The sequence below is a fragment of the Ochotona princeps genome, chromosome 13 (assembly GCF_030435755.1).
Source record: "Ochotona princeps isolate mOchPri1 chromosome 13, mOchPri1.hap1, whole genome shotgun sequence".
Classification (NCBI taxonomy): domain Eukaryota; kingdom Metazoa; phylum Chordata; class Mammalia; order Lagomorpha; family Ochotonidae; genus Ochotona; species Ochotona princeps.
Genome location: NC_080844.1, coordinates 24,778,528 through 24,805,499, shown reverse-complemented (window position 1 = coordinate 24,805,499; position 26,972 = coordinate 24,778,528). Strand labels below are relative to the sequence as shown.

At 39.6% G+C, this 26,972-nt stretch overlaps 1 protein-coding gene across 5 annotated transcripts in view; it reads left to right on the top strand.

The window, feature by feature from the left end:
• The window catches only part of ANK3 (ankyrin 3), a 617,522-nt gene that overhangs the window by 521,309 nt on the left and 69,241 nt on the right, over nt 1–26,972 (top strand). For 4 of the 5 annotated variants that reach the window (XM_058671971.1, XM_058671969.1, XM_058671968.1 and 1 more), the window contains 4 exons: nt 811–934; nt 5,411–5,513; nt 20,633–20,739; nt 26,143–26,367. In XM_058671971.1, coding sequence (XP_058527954.1) covers nt 811–934; nt 5,411–5,513; nt 20,633–20,739; nt 26,143–26,367 — 559 coding nt within the window. Of the gene's footprint in view, nt 1–810; nt 935–5,410; nt 5,514–20,632; nt 20,740–23,472; nt 23,506–26,142; nt 26,368–26,972 lie in introns of all 5 variants that reach the window. The other variant, XM_058671967.1, reaches the window with a different exon arrangement.

Sequence of the window (26,972 nt, the reverse complement as noted above, 5' to 3'; positions counted from 1 at the left end):
TGTCACTCTTGGAATGTGGTTTTTCCCTGTGAGGTCACTGCATAAGTAGCTAGTAAAAGTTTTTTCTGTAATTAACTCTTCGTGCGGCTAGGTGAAAACCAACTGGTACACTCCATCTCTCCCCATTTTACCTCGGTCGGAGCCCAGAGTTGCTTTCAAAGCAATTTCAGTCACTGGGACAGCTGGCCTGAGTTGTTCATTTGATAGGTTTAGAAATGGCTTGAAATTGATGTGTTTCCAGGTCTCCCAAGTGAGCAGTTATAGTGCACAGAAATAACCTGCTACTTCGGTACACAAGCCCCAAGGTGAAATCTGCATGTGAGAGAGCCAGGTTGTTTGGTTTTGTTTCATTTTGGGAAAAATAAATATCCTGTTCTCTTCCCTTCCCACCTGTAATTTCAAGATGAGTCGTGTGGAGGCGGCTCTTATTTTGCAATCTATGTCCCGTCAGACAAGCTGCTCTCATCATGGGTGAGGTGAGCCAAAATAAGTGACAGAAAAGATCCACGCTCCACTGGGTGGAGCTGGAGGTTGGGGGTGGAAAAGGAGGTGGTAAAGAAAGTGCAGGCAAAGTTCTGAAATGAGAGCTTAACACCTGGAGGACTGTTGGGGGCTTACATGTATTCTTGGATTCGTGTGCTAACCTCTGCCTATCTTCTTCCCTTCTAAAGGACAGTTAGAAAAATTACCTAAGGGACAGGAAGGGGACTGTGAGACCTTGGGTGATTTGCTGACCCCAGGAGCAGTGTTTCCCAGAGCTGACACAAGTGACTCAGGCTTCTCACTGGAGTTTGCTTTCTACTTTGGCAGGTGAAGATGCAATGACGGGGGACACAGACAAGTATCTTGGACCACAGGACCTTAAGGAGCTGGGTGACGACTCCCTGCCTGCGGAGGGCTACATGGGCTTCAGTCTGGGAGCTCGTTCTGCCAGGTATTTTACTGTTACTCTTCTTCCTAGTTGATGTAAAACAAGCATTTATCATCAATCCAGATCATTTTCATTTTTCACATGTCAGAAAAACAAAACTGTGTTCTTTGGATGAGGATGCAAGTGTAGTAAAATGTCCCTGAATTGGATAGACTTGCTCTGTGGCTCTCTGTCAATCTCATGCAATTTGACACGTTAATCATTTGTTCTTTTGCCCCATTTGTAGTCATGCTTCAAGTCTAGTGACCAATGAGCTTGCTGACAGAACTTGGAGAACACATTTGAGTAGCATATTTCAAAATGAAATGTTGTTTTACATGGGGAAAACTCAAAAAGTTCGCAGAATTAAAAGATAAATTTATTTCAGTGCAAAAAAAACATATGAAAGGACTTCAGAAAGTTTGTGAAAATGCATATTATGAAAAATGTGCATAGATTTTGATTCTTTTTATATCAAAATAAACTTACCCTTTAATTCTATTTTCCTACAAACTTTTTGAAGACCCCTTGTGTTAAAAGGATCTTGCTAAAAGGGAGCATTATTGAAACAAATTACTTTGTTGATTAAGATTGTCCAGCAAATGTTTGAAGGTCTTTTTAAAATAGTTCCATTATTTTTTATACAAAGGCACATTTTATGATGGCAACATGTGACAATAGAAGTCACAGACAAGTAGAATGGCAAATTCAGTCCTTCCAACTGAAGCATGAAACTTCTGCCCATGGAAAACCTTGAGTGAAACTTTTCTAGTCAAACAGGACCTTGCCCAGAATGGGGAGACTGCTTTGCTCTGGTGTGGATTAGCAGCATGTTTGCTGACAGTCAAGTTATTTTAAAGCTAATAATTAAACCTTCTAAGCCAGAGCCCCGAGGACATTTTCCTATAGTTTAAGGATCTGTTGTAAAAAGTTTCATTGTCTAATAGTAAATGGCACTAAAGTAAACCTTAGAGTTTATTTCCAGTGTCATTGTGTAGCTAATTGAGATATGGGGTTTAATTTTTTTTCTGATGTTTATTTTTCAGACTTTTGAGTAACTTGGTAAAACTTTTTCTTTCTAAATACATTTAGCGAAGGCTTTAAATTTCTATTGTAGCAGGTATCATAAACAGAAAGAGAAAAAATAACTTTTTAAAAATAGAACACATTTCAGGTAATCATGTAGAACCTTAGTACTGTCTCTATAGTATTTAGAGATTTATAGTTTTTCTAGACCAATAGCTAGCTGTTGTTTCTTCTTCTGATAATGAATGACACATACTGTGCATCACCCATTTGTATGTAGAAAATTGTAGCCACTACTACCCGCTGAATTATAAAACCAAAAAAAATCTCTTCTGATTTTGTTTTTGTGAATATAACTCCAAGGTGTTCGTATTTCACATTTTGATCGCACTATTTTTTGTTGCTATTATGTGTAACTCATTTTCTTACATTGACAGCTCATGTTATGCTCAGAGGCAAATATGTTTTTAAAAGTCTACAAAGTCACTATTTTTGAAAACCCATTGTTAGAAGATTATCAAATAAAAGTTTTTCTGAGTGTAACATTTAAAAAGGAATACGTCAAATGTGAAACTCATCCAATCATAACATTTTTTCCTTTTTTTTTTTTCCTTGTCTGATTTTTTTTTTTTTTTTGCTTTCTATTTCTTCTGGTTTGATTTCTAAAAACACTTTAAAATAGTCCCAAGATCAGGTAAGAACATGTGGCATTGTTACAGTGTTTCTCTGCCATTTCCTGGCTCATTTGCTCATCTTTATTTTCTTCAGCATTGTGATGTGATGTGCTGTGATGTGCTGCAATGTGCATTTTTGTTTTCTGCTCAGCTTTAGAAAATCAGTTTTGCCATTCTGAGAAAATCAGCAGGAAACTAAATGGATTTTAAGAAATGTACCTTTTGCAACATTGACAGAATCCTTGAGGCATTTCTTTCCCTTAACAAATTTTGTGTAGTGCATGAAGTAACTGTGGGGAACAAAAGACTTCAGACAGTTTTAAGAAAAAGTGTTGATTTAAAAGGCTCTTTGTTTGCTAGTTGATGTTTTCTTTAAGTTCTGCCTAGGTCTATTAGTATAATTTCAGAGTTGAGAGGCATGTTCTTCTAACACTTCATGTACTTAACATTTAGGATATACTGATGGCTACAAATAATACTATTGAACCTTGGTTCAAATCAGTTTGATTCATTCAAGACCCCATGCATGAAATCTGAAAAATTAATAGTTGAAAGTACTCTGACCTATTACGGAGTTAGCATGAAATTTCATGTTTTGTGGGCCTTATCTGCCTAATGGAAGTTGGCCTGGAGTATGAGCTTTGGGCATAGTGTAAAATGAGAGCAATTTTAGACCTTTCTGTCCACAGCTTCCCATGCTAAGCTCTGTTCTGCAGTGAACACTCATAGAAATAAAAGGAAGGAAAGTATGTCTAAAACCTACCAACAAATCTGAGATAGATTCTAAAATTAAAACAAAAATATTTTATAGCTGTCTTTAAAAACTTTCAAGTGTCCATACATAAAATGTAACTGTCTTATGTCCACAGATGTTAACATTAAATTGATAATTCAGAAAAATGGATGCCTAATGTGGAGTGCGGAGCATCCCAGCCCCTTTCAGATCCCATGGCTGAAAGAAAGTGGAATATGGCTGCTTAGAATCTGTCTTTTCCAATAGTGTAGCCACTTGCTACATAGGGTTTCTAAGTGAAAAGTAGTTATTAAAGGAATCATACTCACATTCCTCAGTCCCAGGAGCCAGGTTTCTTGGCCACTTGTGGTCACTAGTTACTGTTACTGGGCAGCTTTGCTTTAGCACATTTCCCTTGAAGCACCAAGTGCTGTGGGACAGTGTTGAGCTGAAGAGCTGACTTCTAATATTAGCAGGCTTCTGAGCATTGAAGAGAGGGGAAGGACTAGAAATGAAGACTAATAGAAATGTCTTGCAACTCACATGGAGAAAGTGAAGAACCATGGATCACCTGATTGTACGCAGAGGACTGGTTGGGCAAATGCAAAGGATCAGTCCTGTGGCTTGCTTGGGAAGCTCCTCTTTGTGGGGATACTCAGAATAGTCATGTAGTAAATATTTGCTAAGTATAAAATGACTGGAGATTGACTGTTGAGAGAGACTGGAACCACCTGAATTCCTCTGAAAGCTGAAGCTATAAATCTAGAAGAATGTTTGCTATCTATCTGTGTAGATGCTTACAATATGCTTATAACATTAGGGCTGTCCATATCTTGATGTAAATAACCACACTCTTACACATTCTTTGCATGAGAAGTGGTGGGAAAAGGAAATCATTTTGTGCAAAGCGAGAAATTCTTGCTGTTTATGTTTTGCTCTGTCAAACACAAGGGAAGTCCAAGTCAACAGTTGAATAGTTTGGTCAGTAGAGAAACAGTATACGGGAAAATTATTATGTAGGCAGTAAAAGGAAGAACTAAAAGGTGCTACCATCCCAAGCTCTTTGTAAGCACAGGAAGGACTGCCAGAGGAGAGCGGTTGTCTACAGAGCTGGTTGTGGGATACTCCGTCGGTGAAGAGGCTTTTCTAGACTTCTGTTCTGCAGCTGTTATAAGAATAGTGGGACAGAAAACTCAGATCTCCTTAGAAAGAAGTAGTGAAAAGCTATTCATGCCAAATTCCAAAGGAAGATGGGAGAATATTTCATAACAGTTCCCAACAAGCTTGCATCCTCTCTTCCTGGAAGACCATGGATATTCATTCTGCCAAGTCTCACTTGTATCCTAGCTTTGGCCTGCATGATCCCTGTAAATATATGCAAGGGTGCCATGGTCAAGCTGCCTCCTACAGTCTTTTCCTGTAGTCTAGAGGTCAGGGTGCTGTGTCTGGAAACTAAGGGTATTGTCCTCTTGGGAGTTCAAGGCCAAGAAGAAACAGTAAGAGGAGTTTGGATGATAAGGAGGATCTTGCAAGGTACATTGGTAATGCTGCTTCCTTCTTGTTGGTTTCTATGAGTGTCAACTGCAATCCAGAGCTCTCTAAATTTTAAGCCCCTAGCTAGCATTGCCAAAGACATTACCAGATGCATTTATACCAGACATGATTCCATACAATAGTACAAACAGACGTGGACCAGAAAGAGGAGGCTCTTCCTTAAGGCCTTACCCTAGGAAAAAAAACTCTCCTTAATTATCAGTTATCTAGAGTCACCTATTACTCCTCAATTGTCATATTGGTTCAGCATCATAAACATCCAAAGTTCTCATGCATTCCGTGCATAACACCAATTGGCCCAATTGCAAACAAACCTGATCCACATTTGTCTATGCCTAAGACATTTCCCAAATCTAAGGCATTTTATTTTTGATGATGCCCTTAATTTCCTTGAAAAGAAAACATTTATTGATATTTTTAGCCATCTGGCCTGTTTTTGAAGTTGCATGCATTAATTTTCTTTTATTCATCTCATCATCATCTACTGTGAATGGTTAACTGTAAATACAACAGCCTCCGCTCCTTCAGTTCGGATAGGTCTTACACCTTGAACAGAAGTTCCTATGCCCGGGACAGCATGATGATTGAAGAACTCCTCGTGCCATCCAAAGAGCAGGTATGTGTCCTTTATAAGATGTTGTTTGATTATTAAGTTTACATTTGTTTAGTGAAATCAAGCTGTTTGTCCTGTGATAAAAAAATGCATATTTCTGCCTATTAGAGTTTGTGTTTGTAAATCTTCTGGCATTAACCAGTAAAAGACAAAAATCAGTTGCACTATATACTTAGCTATGATTGTTTTCTGCAACTGAGTCCCTCCAGGTCCCCAGAGAGGAATTCAGAAAGTCTCAAAAAGACATATATACTTTTCTCATCTCTGGGTAAAATCTGTTTTAAACTTTTTCAGGTAGAATTGATAGTAATTGATAAAGTTGCAGATGCCCACATTAATATGTATTTTGTTAATCTAAAAACTTTATATGAATGTTGAAGTTTGTTAGAATTGTTTTTAATAAGCCATTAAACATGAGATGGGTCATGTCATTGATTCACTGACTTCACTTCTGCCTGTGATGGGCCTGCTCAAGATGTGATGGTATCTCTGCTGGGTTTGTTTCATGTCTGTGCATTCTTTTCTTTTTAATAATGGTGGTTGAATATGCAATGAGTTGATAGAAGCAATCGTGGCAACATAATCTTGAAGGAAGAGCATGAGATGTTTGTAGAATAATTTCTGGATACTCATGATACTTGGTTTTATGAATTTTGAAGCGGGCTTTCAGTAAAGGTATGCTGGGCATATTCCCTTGCACCTTGAGGACGAATTGAAGCTGATGAATAGGTGATAATTACTTACCATAGCATAGTGAGAAGCTAAGCAACCGGTGGCCTGATGTGCACTGTACTTCACAGGGCCCTACAATTACTAATATTCCATTTACATTCTGTAGATATCCTTAAGCAAGGAAACTTTGTAGAGGTGAATTAATTGATTCAGAAGAAACTTGCCCCCATAACACACACACATACACCCCTCCACTGGCAAATAAATAAATAAATAAATAAATAAATAAATAAATAAATAAATAACACTTTGCAAAAAAGAGTGTAGGTACGGAAGCAAGGCTTGGGCTTAAGTATTGTTAGCCCCAGAGAAAGCCTTGATCTCAAATAGTAAGGCCCAGGTGTATGTACAGTGTCTCCCTGTAGAGATCGGTTGGGATATTCTGAAGAATTCACTGCATTCTTGGTTGGTTCATTTTCCTAGGCAGTTAATCATGTTCTCTTCATGTTCCCAATTGAAATGAGATGTTGGTGGATATATTATTGATACCATTTGTAAGTGTGAAAGTGTCCATTTTGCAAGGAAATGTATAAAATTGCAAGTGAAAGGAGACACGTTCGTTTTGTGTAAAGCAAGATTGCTGATGAGGTGTGACTGTGGCCCTTACCAAGATGTGCTTACTCAGGTAGAATGAAGGGGCAGCATAGACTCAGAATGAAGGATTGTGAAAAGAGATAAAAGACAAGGAGAATTTACAAAGTCAAACTTGTATTCTTTTAGCCAAATTGTTGCTGTCTAAATTCCAGAACCACTTCTTGCTTACTTTCTGAATGTTTCTGCAAGCTAAATGGAGAGCATAGGGTGTTTTAAATCTTGAGGAAAACAAAATATCTTGAGAACAGTGGAAAGAAGGAATTGCTTTAATAATTCCAGAGTACCGTGTGGACTGATGGGCATTCTTTGTAGAACTAGAATATCTGATGAGTACATAAGGTTACCAAGGCTGTACAGGGTCATGCTGGATTAACAAAGTTGGAAAAAAAATATATAGATATAAGGCACAGAGCCATGTTAGGGGCAATAGAGGCATTTTTAAAAAGCCTAAATGAATATGAATATATAAGTATGGATATATATGAAAATTATTAATTTTCAATGGTATTGAGGCTGCATAGGAAACTATCACTATTCTATTCAATACTGAAATTTTCAGGAATGAAGTAGTTTTTAAATAAGCTATTTATTTCCACACATTGCAGCCCAAAACATGTATACATGTGTGCATAGAAGCAAATATGGTCAAATGCTAGTGGTTCAATCTAAGTTGGAGAATATATTAATAATCATTTAAAAATTTGTTCAGCTATTTTTAAAGACAACTCCAAGATAAGAACTTGTAGGAAGAAGAAATATAAATTCTGAAAAAGGTGTCATAACTTTACTAGTCCCTAGTTCTAATTCCAGAAGAGAGGAAAAAAGGCTAATTTATTGAAAGAGAGGCTATCTAAAAGAATGTCATTACTCTGTGGAAGTCTACTAAGAAGAGGCTGGCACTGTGGTAGAACGAGTTAAGTTGCTATGTAGCCTGCAACCCTGCAACCTATGGGCACGGGTTGGAGCCTTGGTTGCCCCACTTCTGACCCAGCTCCCTGCTCGTGCATCTGGGAAAGCCCGAGAGGACAGACGGAAGGTCCATGAGTAAATGCTGGGATGCACCTTTGTTTAGGAATCCCCCAACTAAGGCAATGCAGAGAGGAAGCTCTGTGAGTGTACCTGTATTGGCTAATCAGTGTCTAACGTGTAGGTACAGATTCATGTGTGGTTGTTTCAGAGCAGCATCTATGCAGGGAAGTAGCCCTTTCACCAAACAGGAGCGGTAAAGACAGACAGGGGTCGAGTCTAGCCAGAAGCCTGAGGGCCCGCAATGAAGGCAGCCGATGGCTGCTTTCATTTCTTCTAACGTAATTACTGAAAGCAACTGCCTGGCATGGCTGCCATAATTCCCGAATGTAATGCAGATCAGGCCAGTGTTCCTTACATAAACGGAATGTTATTCACCAGATGTCGTAAGTGTCAGGAGCCATCATGATGGGACCGTTTATAATGGTTGTGGAAAGAGTTCATGTGTAGCTCTTGCTAGGCACAGGGTCTAGTCTAAGGGTTTCACCTGTATTAGCATATTTCTCATTGAGCCCTACCTTCATCTGTTTTCTGTTGCTCTGACAAGGTGTCTGAGACTGAAGAATTTATAAAGAGCAGGCATTTATTTGTCTCACAACTGTAGAGGCTGCCAAGTCCAAATTCAGGGCATTGCCTCTGGCATGGTCCTTCATGCTGCACCCTAACATGGCGAGAGAGAGTGCTGGTTTGGTCCTCTCTACTCATTAAGCCAGTTATGCACTCATGGGAGACCCCACCCTAACAACAACATCTAATCAGAATTGCCACTCAAAGGCCTTATTCCCAAAAGCTATTAGCATAAGAATTTGAGGATCAGATTTCCCCAACAGGAGCTTTGGGGGAACATACTCAAATCACAGCCACACAGATGATTTCTCCATTCCATTAGAAAGCTGAAGAAAGGGAGACAAGGTGAGTGTAAGTAACCAACCTGAGGGCAAAAAGCCTGTGTGGCCATCTGGCTCCAGGCTGCCTCCCTGTAATCCATATACTAGGAGGGGGCTTCAGAAAGTTTGTGGGAATGTCAACTTAACAGATACACTTAATTTGGTGCCAAAGCTTTTTTTGAAATCCGTGCACAGTTTTATCAGAGGGTACATTTTTCACATACTGTTTGAAGACTTCTCCTGTGTGTAGACTTTGTGCTACAAGTAAATATACCTTTCAATTCCATTTTCCACAAAAGTTTTTTTAAGTACCCTATACTTAGCAGGCTAAGAAATACTTATAAGACTGAAAAAGTTATAATGACAGGCAAAAACATTTAACCCAATGTGGTTCCTCACAGAGTTACCCAAATTTGGGGGCAGTGGTCAGCCGAAGTCATTCCTGATAAGTTGTTTTTGTCGGCATTCACCGCTCCAGGGTTCTGTACCCACTCTTTTCAAGAGCACTGCTGGGATCTGACTCTGATTTGGGTCTCAGTCAATACATTTAGAAGCAACAGAAAGTTTCCTTCCCCAAAGAGGTTGAGGACCAGAGCTGGCCACTTAGAATTCATTTTCCTGGATTATGGTGAATATTTAGGATGAAAAGTAAAACCTGACAATCTACTGGAGACTCAAATCGGAGCCTTAGGTAACCCATGAGGAAATTCCAGCTCCACTTAGCTTGCTAAGCTATAAGGATGGCATAAATCTGAAGTTGCTGTGAGTCGAGCAATTGAAAACATGATTCCTCCCATCGTTGGAGCTGTGCCTGGAGTCAGCCACACCTGAAGTTCGTGCCTGTCAGGATTTCGTGCCATATAAACCAGTCATTTAATTTCAGCCTTCACCCACCCATGGGGGAGATACTTCCTTGTTCCAGTTTAAGTTTCTTTTAATTTTGTTTTTCATTTGATTTGTAAGGCAGAAAGAGAAACACCAAGAGGTCTTCCATCCACTGATTCTCTCCTCAAATGCTGGCAAAAGCCAGGGCTCTGCCAGGCTAAAGCCTGGTTGTCAGTCCAGTCTTGCAAGTGAGAACAAAATCCGGAAACCAGCTCCTGATGCCTCCAGAGGGTGCATTAGCAGGAAATTGGAGCAGCCAGCAGGAGCTCAGACTGAACCAAGTATGCCAACAAGGGGTGAGGGCAGCCCAGCCCACAGACCACCCCTAATCTGGCTCTCTATCAATTTGCTTGTCACTGAAGGTAGTCACCCTAGCATGAACAACACAGAAGTTCTTCTAGTGTGTCAACATACCATTCTATCTTGAGATTCTATTACTTCAGGCTTACTTTGTGAAAATGAAGAAATCTAATTTTAACAAAATAGGAAAAAGATATGATTGAGAAGAATAGGTATAAAGTTGGATATTTATATACCAAAAATATATTTTTTTCCTCTCTTTTTTTTACACACACACAAAAAATCAGGAATTCTTTAGGACTAACATGGTGGCACCGTGGGTTAAGCCATAGCCCGTGAAATGGGCATTCCATATCTGAGCAGCAGTTCTCATCCTGCCTGTTCCACTTCCAAATCCAGCTGTTTGCACTGAGATGGCCCAACTGCTCAGGCCCCTGCCACTTGTGGGAGAGATAAAGTTCTTAGCTCCTGGCTTCAGCCTGGCCCAGAGCTAGCCTTTTGTATCGACTTGAGAGTGAATTAATGGGTAGAAGATCAATATCTCTCACCCCTCTGTGTGTGTGTGCGTGTGTTAGGGTTTCAAACAAGTAAATTTTTTTTGAAGGAAAACACACCTGAAAGAGTTCTTAATTTTAACACAACAAAACCAAGATCTTTGCCAGTTGATCTCTATAAAACACACACTTCCCATTTCCTTTGCTTTCTGCTGATTAAGGATTAAAGAGAGCAAGGGGCTAAGCACTTTGGCTTGCTTCCCCTTTTGCACCAAATCATTTTCCTTTAGCAGGCTTTCTCCTTCAGATGAGAATCATACACACAGTTTACGCTGTAGGAGACAAGGGGCCAGCCCTTCCGTAGTGACTGCCTTCCAAAGTAAAATACGAACTATTGCAGAAAGAGTGGCTCTGGCCGCTGGAGTGGTGATGCTGGAGGGAATCCTGTAAATGATGCTGGAGCCTCATGATAGCCACCGTGTATGTGAAGGCGGCTGTCAAGTATTCCACCCCATAGGACTTGGTTGTTTTACCACCTCAGATTATGGTGCCTTTTGAGTTGCACCTGATCTTTTTTTTTTTGGCAACTCAAGCAATGACTTGTTCATGTTTAGTTATATAATGTGCCTTGCTCTACTTGATACAAATGGAAGAATCTTCAGAAGAAACTGTGTTGTTTTTATGTAGGCATTTTTCAATGACCTCAGTATGGGAGAAGAGAAAAATACATCATCCAAAGGCTCACCAAGCTACTGTCAGATTTTCCTTTTCTACTTCTCCACCCTATTCCACCCCACACCCACACAGCAGCAAATTGACCTTCCTGTTTCTTTCACTGAAGCCGGTACTAAGCGGGGCTCAGAAATATGCCTGGTGTCAGAATGTAGCCAGTCTCAGATTCAAGATTTGTTCAAGATAGTGCCAAGGAAGATAAGTACCTCTGACTAGTGACATTTGATACTGTGCCTGCCGTCTGCAAAGTGCCTCGCCAGCGGTACACAGGTGATCCACTCCACACCTCTTGGAGATTGGTCAGCAAGATTGCAGGTGTTTTGTAAAGTACAGAGGGTGGTACTGTGACTTGGGAGAGGCAGAGCAGGACAGTCAGGGCAGTCATTTTGAGCTGGACTTGACGTGACAGGCTGGGCTTACTCGCTGACCTTGAGTCACCTTCTTTCGTGGAAGTTCACAGCTAATTTATCCTGAAATTAGTCAGATATGGAAATCCCAAAGAGTTAAACTTCATTATGAATTATGTTTTAGTCTCAAGATAAGTAATTTTTTTAAAAAAGATTTATTTTTATTGGAAAGTCAGATATAGAGAGGAGGAGAGACAGAGAAGATTTTCCGTCTGTTGATTTACTCCTCAAGTGGCCACAACACCCGGAGCTGAACCCATCCGAAGCCAGGAACCCGGAGCTTCTTTCAGGTCTGCTACACGGGTGCAGGGTCCCAAGGCTTTGGACCTTCCTCAACTGCTTTCCTAGGCCACAAGCATGGAGCTGGATGGGAAGCAGGGCCACCAGCATTAGAACTGGTGCCCATATGGGATCCCAGTGCTTTCAAGGCAAGGGCTTTAGCCACTAGGCTACCACACCACGCCGTTAAGACAAGTCTTAAGGATAACACAGTTGGTTTCAGAAAAAATATCTTAGGAGGAAAAAAGCCTGCCTTCCTCATTATACTGTCCTTAATTTTTGCTGTTTGAATCACTTTTTTTAATGAGTTTTTTTTTAAATGATTACTTATTTGAAAGAGTTACTTACAGAGAGAGATTGTCAATCCACTGGTTTTCTTCCCAGATGACTGCATCCTTTGGGACTGGGCCAGCCTGAAGCCAGGAGCCAGGAGTTTTTTTCCAGATCATCCTCATGGATAGCAAAATCTCAAGTACTTGGACCATTCTCCTCTGCTTTCCCAACACATTACCAGAGAGCTTGATCCAAAGTGGGGCAGCCAGGACATGAACTGGCTCCCATGTAGGTTCTGGTGATGTTTTCTAACACACACACACACACACACACACACAAAATGCTTCAAAGTAGTTCTGCTGAAAGTCCAAACTGACTTGTCATCTGTTTGGATGGAATTTTTCCATTTTGCTCAGTATCAATAAAGGTTACAAAAACTGCAGTGCCTAGTGCAATACCTGCCACCATCTTTTATCAAGTGAACCACCTAATTTCATGCTTCTAGACACCCCATGAAATAGGTATCATCATCACCACTATCCAAAGGCACAGGGGTTGAGAGAAGCACTGAATCTACCCAGTGTTCCCCAATTAATGGGTGAGATAGCAGAGAATAGAATGTCGACCTGATGAATACTTAAAGCAGCTACCCTGATCATCACTAGGAGGTAGTGCCACTCTAATAGGCAAAGTAAGGCAAGTCTTAGCTCTAGAGATGATGTGTATGCAAGTATATCACGGAGCAAAGCCACTATGCTTGTGTAATCCAGTGGGCTGTTCTCACTACTTAGAAGTGGAGAAGTAAGAGCTATCCTAAAAATCTACTTGCAGGGAACCAACATTATATAAACTTACCTTCTTTATTAAAAATCTAGGAGCTATACTGTAATACCTATTTGTATCACCATTTAGGATTTTCAACTCTCACATTGTTTGGGTTACCCCACTGTCACAGGAAATCGGGATGGATGGTTGATTTGCTAATGACCCCAATGTAGAAATGGAGTTTCGCTGGAGTTTTGGACTTGCCATTCACTGAGCCATGGAGTGACACCAGCCAACTCCAATCCACGTCATCTTGATCTTTGAGTAGAGAAACACATCTTCAAGTCCCTTAGCTTTGACCAAGCCTGGGCTCCTAGTCTTCTTCTGTCATCCAGCTATTACTCAACCAACTTGTGTTTAAAATGTTCCAGTTTAGATGCACTGGGCTTCACATGTGACCATTACTTTGAACGATGTGCCCAGTGCTGCTAATATTAGCCTGTCAAAGTCACCTGTTAATTCGCAGGACTCCTGCCTTTCGTAGACTCGCAGTGGTGGTAGGGCTGGCAGACACAAAGATGGCTGAGTCAGGGCTGGACCTTAACAGATATCTTCAACACTGAGTACTAATGGGCAGAAAGCTGGAGAATTACCCAATCTTAGCCTTAATTGGATTTCTGTCTCTTTTCTTTGCAAGTTTTTTCTTGTTCCTGCCTCTTCCTTTGCTGCCGAAACATTTATTCCCAGGCCTGCGTGTTTGGGTGTGTCCTCATTTGCCAGGCTGGCATGTACTTGCTGTCCTCTTCCCTAAATGAATAGGGCTAGTGAGACACTATTTTGGGAAAGTATTAAGCTCTTGGAGACAGTGATATCATCATTAGTCAGGTTTTGAACTCTATTGAATGATGTGCATTTTGATTTAGTAGCATTTTTGTCTTCAAGATGAAAAATGATATTTGTATTTTTTACATGAAGTGCAAGGTCACTGTGATTTTCCCTTAAGTATCACATTCTACTAAAGCTAACAAGTGCTAAGTGTTGACTTTGAGCTTGCAGGTTTTTGAAGTTTTCCTGAACTTCAGCCTTCGCATACACAAAATAGAACCAGTATTACTTCCAGATCCAATAGACTCTCAAAAAACTAATGAACATCAAGACTCGAAACAGTCCTTGCCATTAAGCTAATACTCAGTAATTTGTAACTGTGTTGCTAACAAAGGAATTGAGACATTTTTATGTTAATAAATAAGATTTAAATATGTGTGAGGTACATTCTTTTAGCCAAATGTGCAGTCCTGTGCGTTGGCGCGTGGGCCATGCAGGATGTGTTTGATAGACACACCCTGTCTCCATTAATATAGATAGTGTTGAGAGTAGACTGTCTTCACTCTTTTCTGACATAAATGGACCAAATTTTCACAAATATAGATACGAAAATTCATTGAAAAGCATAAAAGGTTTTCTAATATGGGAAAATAATTCAATACCAATACTGGCATTTCTGCCAGACTATGGACCTTCTTTTTCACTTCAGTCCCATATCATCTGATCCTCAATTTAAAAATAAGGAGGCGGAAGCAGGCTCCCATACCCAGTGACTGACTGTGCTCAACCCAAACCCCAGAGAGAGCAACCTGAATTTCACTACCTTTGTGAAACTCACCACTCATGGAACTTACTCAACTGTTCTAGAAGGGAACAGAGAGGCCAAAGAGTGTGAAAGAGCAGGGAGGGGCCCACAGCTCCATGATTGAGTTGCCTTTCCAAAATAGAAAACACAGTGGGGGAAAAAAAGGTTTTCTGTTAACGAGCAGCAAAGGCAATTTCCAAATCCAATCCTGTAATTGAACTTAAGGGCCAAAGCACATCACTTAAATCCTGAGAAAAACACACTTTAAAGCTGCAGGAAACAAAGAATCAGGTCGCAGTTCATCTTTAACCATCATTCGTGGTATCTGTTTATCCTTTTAAGTCTTCGTATTCTGCGCCCAGCACGGTAGCCTCCAGGGGCTAAAATCCTCACCTTGCACACGCTGGGATCCCATATGAGCACCGGTTCTAATCCTGGCAGCCCCACTTCCCATCCAGTTCCCTGCTTGTGGTCTGGGAAAGCATTCCAGGACAGCCCAAAGCCTTGGAATCATGTGCCTACATGGCAGATCTGGAAGAAGCTCCTGGCTCCTGGCTTCGGATTGGGTCAGTTCCAGCTGTTGCAGCTACTTGGGAAGTCAATCAGCAGACAGAAGATCTTTCTCTCTCTGTATGCCTGACTTTCCAATAAAAATAAATGAATCTTTAAAAACTCTTAAAAGTCTTCATATTCCATAACAAAATGGAGGTAATGCTTTTCTTTGGTACCGTGATGCCCTGCTTATTACAGTAAATAGGTGAAATTCCATGTTTAAGTAAACTCTCATCTGTGTAAAAGAGTATTTGAAGTCATAGTTTGGAAATCAAGGTATCAGTTCAATATTGTTTTATATAGCTATTGCTTTGGGTTGATGGCCTTGTGTCATATTTTGATGGGTACCATGCAGGAAGAGTGTTTTGTTTTCTAGTACTAAGGTTACTGAAATGTATTTAAGTCTAAACACAAACGTGAACAAACCTCTATGAAAAAAAAATCATGATTCAGAAGAGGGATTACTGTGGCACATAAAAACATTTTCACAGCTTACTATTTGGAGCTATTATAGATACCTGAGCCCATTGTTTTTGATCCAGGTTGACATTTACTCATTATGCTCTAACAAGTCTTCACTGAGTGGCAACAAATTGCAAGAACAAAGGAGCAGAAGGAAGCCTTGGTGGGCCGTGGAGTGCTGTGTGTTGGCACACTACAGCCTCGATGCATATTGCATGATGGCAGCGATACCTTTTTGTGTGCTATAACTCGTCTCAATAATTAATGTCACCAGTGCATGTTTCTAAGAGTTCCCAAAGTAAATAATTTACTGTAATTACTAAAGAGGAATGATATTATTTATTTATCAGAACTTGTTTTTAAAAGTTCTTGATGAAAAAATAACCCTAGGGACTCCAAATGTAAGAATTAAAGTTTTTTGTTTATCTACCTCCCACTGGTTCCCTTCCCTACTTAAAAAAAAAAATCCAGCAGCACCATTGTGTATTAGATATTTTGCCTTCCTGATGATTGGCTGGTTGGGGTTTGTAAAAGTCAGTATAAGTAACTGTCTAATAAGGGCAGAATAAAATTAACTCCTCATCTTCGGCAAACCCATTTAGAATACTCTGAAGTGATTTTTTTGCTCTTCGGGATCAGAATATTAACTGTATGAACTCAATAGACTCTAAAACAAAGATTTATTTATTTGAAAGTCAAAGTCATGGTGGTGGTAGGGAACCATGATGGAGGGAGGAAAGGAAGGAACCTGGAATTCCATCTGGGTCTTCCATAAGGGTGTCAGGTACCCAAGTAATCTGGCCAGCCTCCACTGCTTACCCAGGATGCTGCATAGGAAGTGGAGTAGCCAAGACATGAGGGGGAACCCATGTGGGTTACACACATTGGAGGTGGCAGCTTAATTCACTGTACCACAACACAGGATTCTTCCTTAGACTATTAGTTGTATACTTTTCCATTTCATGTACCTTCCCATATCGAATGCAGAGAAAGCTGTTCTTCATTCATTTTGACATTTTCCTATGACCTACACGAGATACTAACTTCCATAGAAAGACTCTACAAATTATTTTTCAGCTTGATTCCAGGGCTGGTTTTTCTTAAAGGCTTATTTGAAGGGCAGAATAACAGAGGAAAAGGTAACTAGAAAGGCGGCAGGGGTGGCGGGGGGGGGGGAGGGAGAAGTAGGGAAAGAGAGAAGATAGATCTCACAAGTACAGGTTTACTTCGCAAATGGCTATGACATCTGGAGCTAAACCAAGCGGAAGCTAGCAGCCAAGAATTCATCCAGGTCTGTCATAGAGTAAGCAGGGACTCAGGCAGTTGAGCAATGATCTGTTGTTTCTCAGGTGCATTGGCAGGGAGCTGGATAAGAATCTGAGCAGTCTGGACTCAATCCAGTTCTCTGATATTGGAACCAAATATGCACACTTCACACCCTCACACTTACTGGAAAAAAATTTTTTCTTTAAATTTTGGTTATACTTTATCAGTATTTAAAGCTTACCTTATGTGTGTGTATGTGTGCTACCCACAGATGTGGCATATTTATTGTTGCTTTACCTTTTTAGCACAATATTTTCTCAAGAGGTTTTCATTTCATATGACTTTCCAACTCACAAACTTTCCCCTGCTTTTATAAATCTCTCAGTTGCAGTAGGTATTTTGTCAATCTCATCCTCCCAATTCTTGGCTTAGAGGTCTTGCTTGTTCACCCAGTTCTTGGATGTTCTCCTGGTGTGTCCTTCATTATTATCCTGAAAAGTGCCTTTGTTTTCTCTTGTGTTGGGTTACATCCTTTCCTTATTATTGGCTTAGTCCTTCAGTTGGTCACTGTGCATCTTCCAAGAATTTGCTTATACACTATGAAAGAAATACAGGGCATTTCAAAGGCATTTGTAGGAAAATAGAATTAAAGATGAGTATTTTTGGTGCAGAAAATTGTTTGAAATCTGTGAATTCTTTTTATTATGTGAAATTCTAATGATTTTTTTGAGAGGCCATTTGCATTTTTTTGAGGTGTTGGACATTTGAAAATAACTTATCTGTTTTCACACTCCTATGTTAATCTGACTGGTTATAGAATTTGGAGTTGAAATTCATTTTCTCTCAGCACTGAAGCAATTGCTCCATTGCTTTTCCGTGAAGGCCTTGCTGTTCACAGTGTAGTAAAAGTCTGTCAACTTGACCCTGTACCTCTGGATTTGTAATATCTCTCTGTCTGCAAGTTCTGTCACTCCATGAGGCTGTGCTGTGATAGTCTATATTTATACCCACCATAGTGTTGGTGACTGGTGGGTACATGGGAGACTCGTCTGGGTCTTTCTGGGAAAGTTTCTTCAACATTTTCTGTCCTTGATTCCTCCTCATTTTTCTTTTCACTATTTTTTTCTTTCTAGAACGTGTTTTGTTTTTGGAGAAGGAGGAAGACTTTGAAACTTCTGCCCTTTACTTCTTGCGTTTTTGCCTTCTGTTTTTTCTCTTTAAGAATATCCTCCCAATTTCTAGGTGTGTTTTTCCAACTTCAATGCCACCCTATTTTTCACGTTCCGAGATTTCTTCTTCTCCAAATGTTCCTCTTATCTCCAAATCATTCTTGTTTCATACATGGGAAAAGAGCTTGGTCCTTCTCTGCTTACTAATACCAAACTATTCTTCTGTCAGAAAAGCCTATTTCTTCTAACTTGCCTTAGTTCTGTTTGCTTGTAAGTTTATTATTATTTTTTAATGTGAGGTGCTTTTCTTAATTAATGGCTCTTGTCTGTCTGCTCAGAAATAAGCGTTTGGAAACTGTATGGCAGCAAACTTGTCAGTCAAGTGTTCCACTGCAGGAAAAAGCCAGGGACATTACTCTGGGACATTCCAGTGGACAGATTAGCAACCTCAAGGGCTTCCTTTCTTTGACCTAGAAGTTTTGTCCGTAACTGTTGGTGTCTGGGAGATCAGGATCTTAAACAGGGTCAACTTTGCGTTTGTCCCCGTTTTCAGCATGGTGCCTCCCACCCCTATACTGCCTCTATTGTTCATACCTTTTGTTTTCCGCCAGGGTTGATGGTGCTGGGTGCAAGTGAGGACACTTTTTGCTTTTGTACGTGTGCCCTGGCCATCTTCTTGACTTTGACACAATAGAAAACAGGGTTAGTAAACTAGAACCCAAAACAGAAAAATCAACATGATAATGGGTAGATTAAAAGAAAGAAAAATAGAAATAGATTCTGTGGCACAGCAGATTAAGCTTAGGGTGCCTGTGTCCCTTGGGACTGCCTCGGTTGGAGTCCTGTCTCCAGTTGTGATGCACCTTCCAGCTTCCTGGGTCCCTGCCACCCACTTGGGAGACCAGGATAGAGTTCTGGGTCTCTGGCCGTCCCAGACTCAGGTGTTGTGGACTGGGGAAATGAACCAATCTCCTGCCCCTCTTCTTGTGTTGCTAACCCTGTTTTCCTATCATGCAAAGTCAAGAAGATTGGCAAGGAATTGTACAAATGTCCATTCGTTTCTTTTGTTTATATGCTGGTGTTCAGTTGAATTCTCAACCTTTCAGTATATTTTTCCTTATTTCCTAGATGTATTTGCAACTGATACTATAAAGTTCTTGCTAATGTACCTCAAAATTGGAATGATCTGAGAAGCTGTTTATAGCATCTGACTTGCTTTGTCTTGTTTCGTCTTTTTGCCTTTGTTGTATGCCCTGGCCATCCTGGACTAATTTTCAATTTATGTTGGACATAGTTTCTAAAAGAATAATAATAATAAAGTGTGGGTGTACTTGATAGTAATATGTTAATTCCTGAGAGTGTTCATTGTCTCTGTCTACTGGGAAAAGAAGTAGTGGATGCTCAGTTTAATCCAATCATGGATCATGATTTTTTTTTTCTTTTCTTTTTTTCTGCGGAAATAAGGCTGGTATGTCTAAAACCATCTTTAGTTAATCTCTGGCTCTCCTGCATCCTTATTTGAAATCTTGGGATGATATTTGAGTATTCTTCCCATTATAGCTTATAAACTATGCAATCATATTCTCATGAGCTGCCCAAAAACTCCATCAGCTTTTCAGACCTTTGGCAAATGTTCTCAGGGTAAAACTGTCACCTGCTTGGAGCCACCTAAATGTGTCCAGCAGCAGAAGTCCTTGTACGTTCAAAGCTGAACTCTGTGTTGGTGACTGACAGATGCAACTCAGTCCCTTCTCCATTCCTGCAGCAAAACACTTGAGGCTGATTGATTTATGAAGAAAAGCAGTCAAGCCAGCTCACAGTTCTGCAGGTTGAATAGCCTAACACCTGCTGAGCTCCTAATAAGAGCTACCTCGTGGTCAGTTCACACCAGAAGAGGCCAGGCCATGGGATGGTCTTGCATGCAGGTCACTCTCACAGTTAACTATTCTAATACTCTACGACCTAATTCACTTGCCAAAGACATTTGATCTTGAGAAAAAGCTACCATTATATTCTTGAGAGCTCCTGTGATCTGCTTATCTCAGAAAACCCACCATCTCTCATGTTCTTTCATTGGGAATCCCTTGGGTGAGGGTGAACTATATCCAAATCTTAGCTGCCTGAAGTTAAAAATGGTAACAAAAAGTCACAAAAATTCTTTAAAATGTTAGCTGCCTCAAAATATAGCTCTATCAACTCTCAATGCCTCAGCTGCCTTCTGAGGCATTCAAATAACATTTCTGTTTTATCTGGTTGACTCTGCAGAAGCACCAGTCGTGAGCTACTATTTCCCATCTGGAATCAGAAGGCATTAGGTTGAGCTTATTATTTTGAGACTTAAAACTTTTATTTGTATAATGTTTGGAGAATTAATTTGGAGATGTGTCAAAGTGTTTAAAATCACAGGTGAAGTTAGTGGACTGACATTTCTTTTTCCACGCCAGAGCACATTCTTACAACTAAAATCATATGATTGATCAATATTTGTTATTTAATTATTTGTTTACTTATTTTTATTCTTGTACTTGAACTTTAATGTGGACCAATAGAGTAAAATTTAAGTTTTGCATATTAGTATATTTGGATTCGCACAGAAGAAAATATATTTATATATATAATCAATGTAGTATGTGGATTATTGATGTGCTACATACTGTTTTATTTTCCAGCATCTTACATTCACCAGGGAGTTTGATTCAGATTCCCTTAGACATTACAGCTGGGCTGCAGACACGCTGGACAATGTCAATCTTGTCTCAAGCCCTATTCATTCAGGGTGAGTCATCTGTCACTTTATCCTATAAGGTTAAAATTATTTGATTACTTAGAGTTGTAAATTCAGTTTGGCAAGCTTCAGATATGTTAATATACTCATATATACTCATTAGTATACATGTCATGAATCATGGTAAATATTTTTTCTAAGCAATAAATCTATTTTTATTAATAAAAGCACAGCATCAACTGAAATCCAATTATTTGTATGTCAGCATTTCTTGGTTATTCTAACCATCTGGGTCTTAGACTCTTTAAAAATTAAGCAATTGTTTTTCTTTAATTTGCTTACTATTAAAATGAATTTTCTGGGTATCTGATTTTTCCTTCTAATAAATGAAAGATATAGACTTTCTGTTAATTTACTGTGCTGACTTGGTGTTTCGCTTCTAATGTTAAATGAATTTTACTCTAATATTTAGCTTTTCAATAACAAGTAAGCTCTTTTTTGTTTTCTTCTCATTTCTCTCCACCTGGCATATAGGCCATCATTTGACAAATGATTCTCTTGTTGTTATTCCATTTAAGCTTGAAGTACAAACTTGAAACTTAATCAGTTGCTAGCTTCCATGTTTCTAAAATAAAATCACAGTAAGTTGTGTTAAGAAAAGAAAAATAAGTATATAAATGCATAAAAGTACTTTAAAAGTTTATGGAAAATGGACTTAAAAAGAAATAAGTTCATTTAGAGGAAAGTATTTTTGAAATCCATGTTTCTTAGACGTCAAAAAAATTTCAGGACCTGACACAGTAGCCTGTGGATAAAGTCCTTGCCTTGTATGCACCAGGAACCCATATGGGTGCTGCTTTGTGTCCTGGCGGCTCCACTTCCCTTCCAGCTCCCTGCTTGTGACCTGAGAGAGCAGGAGAGGATGGTCTAAAGCTGTGGGACTCTGCACTCATGTGGGAAACCCAGAAGAAGCTCCTGGCTTCTGCCTTTGGATCAGCTCAGTTCCAGCCATTACAGCCACATGGGGAGTGAACCAGTGAGCGGAAAATCTTCCTCTCTGCCTCTCCTTCTATATATCTGACTTTCCAATAACAATTAAAAAAATCTTTTTTTTTTTTTTTTTTTTTTTTTTTTTTTTTTTTTAAAGATTTATTCACTTTTATTACAGCCAGATATACACAGAGGAGGAGAGACAGAGAGGAAGATCCTCCGTCCGATGATTCACTCCCCAAGTGAGCCGCAACGGGCCGATGCGCGCCGATCCGATGCCGGGAACCTGGAACCTCCTCCAGGTCTCCCACGCGGGTGCAGTGTCCCAATACATTGGGCCGTCCTCGACTGCTTTCCCAGGCCACAAGCAGGGAGCTGGATGGGAAGTGGAGCTGCCGGAATTAGAACCGGCGCCCATATGGGATCCCGGGGCTTTCAAGGCGAGGACTTTAGCCACTAGACCACGCCGCCGGGCCCTAAAAAAATCTTTTAAAAAATTCAAGGAAAATATGTATGATACCAAAACTATTTTGGAGTTCAATATGTTTTTGTACCAAATAATTTTTAAATTCCATTTCCCATGAACTTTTTGAAATCCCTGTGTATGTGCACCAAAGATCTTAGAATAAAACAAAACCAAACCAGCAAAGCATCAGACTCGCTCCTTATTACTGCCTCACTGATCAGTGATGTTTCACACAGGGGGCTAAAAGTGACCTGTTTCCATTATCAAATTGATAAAAACCAGTGTATTTTCAAATAGCAGATCTTTTGCCTGTATGTACTTCACATTTGATACAATGAATATTCATGTGAGTTGTCATACAAATTATTACTACTTCTAATTGAAATACATTGTAATTAACACTTCACATTTCTCTGGTTGATATTTCTGACACTGTACTCATTCCTTTATGACTATTGCTCATTTAATACTTATCTAAACCTTCAAATGATGCTAAATGTTAGATATTACTCATTATCCTGATTTTATAAATGGGAAATCTGAGAATTGAATGTTACAGGTTATTCAAAATGCCATTGCAATAATAAATATAAAACCTTTGCCTTACAACTTTGACAAGTAAGCAGTATCATGAAAGTGCTAATGATTGACATGAAAGTGTCTTTTTTATAAGTTCCTGGTGATCTTTGAGTATTAACATTTCATTCTTTAACCCAGAAAAATTGGATTGGTAGTAATTGGAATTATATTAATTGTTAAACTACATGTTTGTGGATCTGAAAAAAAAAAAAACTTTTAGAAGAAAGCTACCAAACACTTGGAACTTGTTCAGCAAGCAGACAGGCTGAATAGTTTTCTCAGTTAGACTTGGGGAGTTTGCACAGACTTAGAAACATCACTTTTTGTCCACATGTGAAATGGAAGCACCGCCATTTAGTTTGGCAACTGAGAGGTTAAAGGAACATAGCATAATAGAATGAGAAACCAAACTTCTGCATGTCAGAAACTGATAATATGTATCTGAACATGTAAACTGACTTCTTCTACTGTGTTGAAGGCAATGGACATGTGAAACAAAGCAAAAGCAGTGACAGGTGGTGTGGACTTGGTATCACTTGGAAATATTCCCCTAATGCCAGGTCTAAGGAATAGTTTATACAGCCATATAAAGGCAAATATGTTTCCAGATTGTCCCACAAACACCAAATGCTGTGGTTTCATTTTCTGATGGTTTTTATTTTTCCTTTGCTTGTCATTGGCATTTTCTGTTGCTTGCTTCTAATTATCTTACATTAATTTTTCCCATTTGCTTCTAAATTATTTTGCAGCTATTCTTCTCCACTTCCTCAGTATGATTCAAGGTGATAACTATGTCCTTTATGTGACCCATCCTTTTGTATCTTTAATTTATGTGCATTTTCCCACAATTAGATTGTTATCAGTGTTTGTAGTGTTTCAGCATTTGTTATCCTGCTGTTCCTCAAACTAGAAACATTCATGTGTATTAGTCTTAGGACTCTTTGTAGAATTCACTGAATAGCTTAAATATTTACACTATGCAAGTGTTATTTAATATCACCTTTTGTTTCTGTAAGTTATGTTGCATGCCTTTTTGCATAGATTATGTTAGGAATGAGTTTGGAAAACAAATCACTCGTTTCATAATATTCTGGATAAAAGTACTATATCCCAGTTAACAGACTCCCACCTTCAGGCTGTTGGCCTCATGAGGTTGAAAACCTTAGACTGAGAGATGGCTGTTAATGATGGTCAACTACAAACTCTGTGCTGTGCAGAACACAGAGATTTTTCCAGTTTGTCGTGAAAATTATCTGAGTTCATTTGATTCTGTTATTCTTTGTAGCCAAGGAAGCTTTATATTGACACTCATGATCTTTAACACTCCTTGCAGACTGCTCAGCCACAGTCATCTCTGTATGCCCCACTTACCTCTCCACCTATTCATCTGTGTGTCCAGCTCTATCCGTCTCACATCCATCAGCCTATTATTAATCACTAAGTCCAATCTGTGCAGTTTCTAAGGGCACATGGCACAGCCGTTGTATCCATGGATTTACTCCCTGAACATTCATTGTGTCCATGTTGTGTGCTTGCACTTTGCTTGGCTTTTCAGGTCAAGCTGTGTGCAAGACAGACTGGATCTGAATCATTCTCTATATGTTGTGACTTAACTGTTGCCAGGGCAACCGTTCCCCCACCATGGAAATATTCCAGCGTGTGTTTGTATTAACACAACTGAATTTTCAAATACAGACTTTGTCTTGAATCATTTCTAATCCATTCTACTACTGTTGTTCCCAAAGACTAGTTGATTTTAACTACCAACTACAGGAAAAGATCTGATTGTGACTTGGGCTTCTGTATAATATTGCTACCTTGTCTTCATTGCTAAACTATAGTAGTTGTTGAGTAGGTATGTATAAGAAAACTTTGGCACTCAGAGCAATTTCATGTGGGCCTCATACTATTTAGCACTAGAAACAACTCTAGAGGACTTTTGTCTAAGTACGGAAGTAGCTTTCCATAGAAAGGAATGGCTTTTGTTTCCTTTTCAAATGAATCAGTCTTTTCCCTGCTGGTCTCACTGTCTCAAAATAGAATTTTATCAAAGATTAATTCTTAAAATTAATTGTATTGAAGGTAATTGTCTCAGAGAATAGTTAAAACGGTAAGCCCACAGTCAATAACAGTGTGTGAAGCAAAGTTCCCCTTACTGATAATCAGAATTGGCTCTGAAAATCTGATGGATTGAAAATCAATCCCCTAATCCTATCACCTGATTCCAGTGGGGATCACAGGCCAATATATTTTGTTAAAATGTTCAGTCTTTCAAGGTCAAAAATTAAAAGAAAGGGTCCCAAATTATGAGGTTCTTGCAAAGCTTTCAAACCTATTTGCAGGGTTTTAGAACTGTTTTTAGATAATCAAAAGAATTTTGATGGATGGGGTTATCATTTTCTCCAAAAATGCTTTTGGAATCCAAATCATTTTCTAGCTGTCAGTAACTGGTAATGTATAATAAGTTGAAGTGCATTTTAACATGTGAAAGTTACAATGCAAGAATATCTGTTGGTGTCTGCTTAACCGAGTCACACTCTTCTGCCTGCTGGGCTCACTCATGTTATCAGAGCTTTTATAACTTTGTGATGACAGTGGGACCCCTCATGCATGACAAGAGACAGTGATTCCAGTGTATCCTTACATGTGACACAATGAATTAGTTTATACTTCCATAGCTACTAGTGGATAGTTGTTGGTTTTTTTTTTCTTTTTGGTCCTAATTGGCTTCAATGCAAAGGCTTCATGACTGATTGATGCAACTGAGATTTTTTTCCCAAAAATTTCTGACTTTCTTTGGCACTGCACTATAGCAAATTGTAGTTTATTTTAAATTGCTCTTCAGGCCATCTTTATACCAAAAAAGATTTAATCCCTTTCCATCCAAATTGCCTTAGTAGTTCTAGTCATTTTTACTTTTTATTCTTAAGTCTTGCATCTTTCTAGTAGAAGTTGGAGTGTGGGTGTGATGAGATATGCATCTTGTTAGCTGGATATGTTTAGACATACTGTGGAGTGGAAGGGCTATAGTCAGCAGCATGTGGCAGAAACCGTGGAGAGGTCAGATGCACCTGCTACAGCTCAGACAGCTCTCAGGCAGTGTGGAGTATTTCAGCTTTTGGTGCCTAGACATCAGAATTCTTTCAGGGGCCAGTTTTCATTTCAATTTTCAAACATTCATGATAGCTTTGGATCTCTGATAAAGTGGGTGGCTTTTGCTGGGGACCATTGCTAAAAATCAGTGGTGATCTCCAGTTTTTGCCCAGTGCACAGGTTTAAATGCATGCTTGATGTGACTCCACCGTATTGACTTGCATTGATCTTTGAACAAGAGGGAACATTTGCTGTCATATTTGGCTTCTAAACCAGCTGTAAAGGCAGTTTCTATCTTAATTTGGATTCTGCTTTTCTCTCTGCAGGTTTCTGGTTAGCTTCATGGTGGATGCCAGAGGTGGCTCCATGAGAGGCAGCCGTCACCACGGGATGAGAATCATCATTCCTCCACGCAAGTGTACAGCCCCCACCCGAATCACCTGCCGTTTGGTAAAGAGGCATAAACTGGCCAACCCACCGCCCATGGTGGAAGGAGAGGGCTTAGCCAGTAGGCTGGTAGAAATGGGTCCTGCAGGGGCACAATTTTTAGGGTAAGTTACTTTTGTCAATTTCAGTCTTGGCCTTCCTACCCCAATGTTGATTTTCCTTGCCCTTGTGAACTCGGAGAGTTTACTGTTAAAAGTCCTTAGTTGGACCTGAATGAGCTGAGCATACGTTCAGTGAAGTGTCGAAGGTCATAAAGCTGGGTGACTGCGAAAGGCTAACCGTCTTTAACTCACTTCGCTGGTTGAGGCTTTGACTAACCAAGAAGCATGCTCTCTGCTCAGCCAAGTGCACGGAATCCCAGTGGCGCCCCCTGGAAGTCAAGGCACCATTGTTAGGACAACCTTGAGCTGCTGGAATTATCTCACCATATTGTATGAATAAGTGCTTTGGGGACATGTGTTTTTAAAGCTAATTTTTAGGGGATAATAAGCTGTGATGTATTTTACCAAAAAAACATGGAAAAAGCAATTTAATTCATTGTCTGAGGTGGCACTTGGGTGCAAATCAGGCAGGCTCTGTCGTGACTGACAGCTTGTTCACAATCTCCCCTTCTCGTTTCTCTTCCTGCTGCATGGATGTTATTCAGTAAACTGCATCTTCCTACCAATCCTCCCCCTGTAAATGAGGGTGAGAGCTTGGTTAGCCGAAT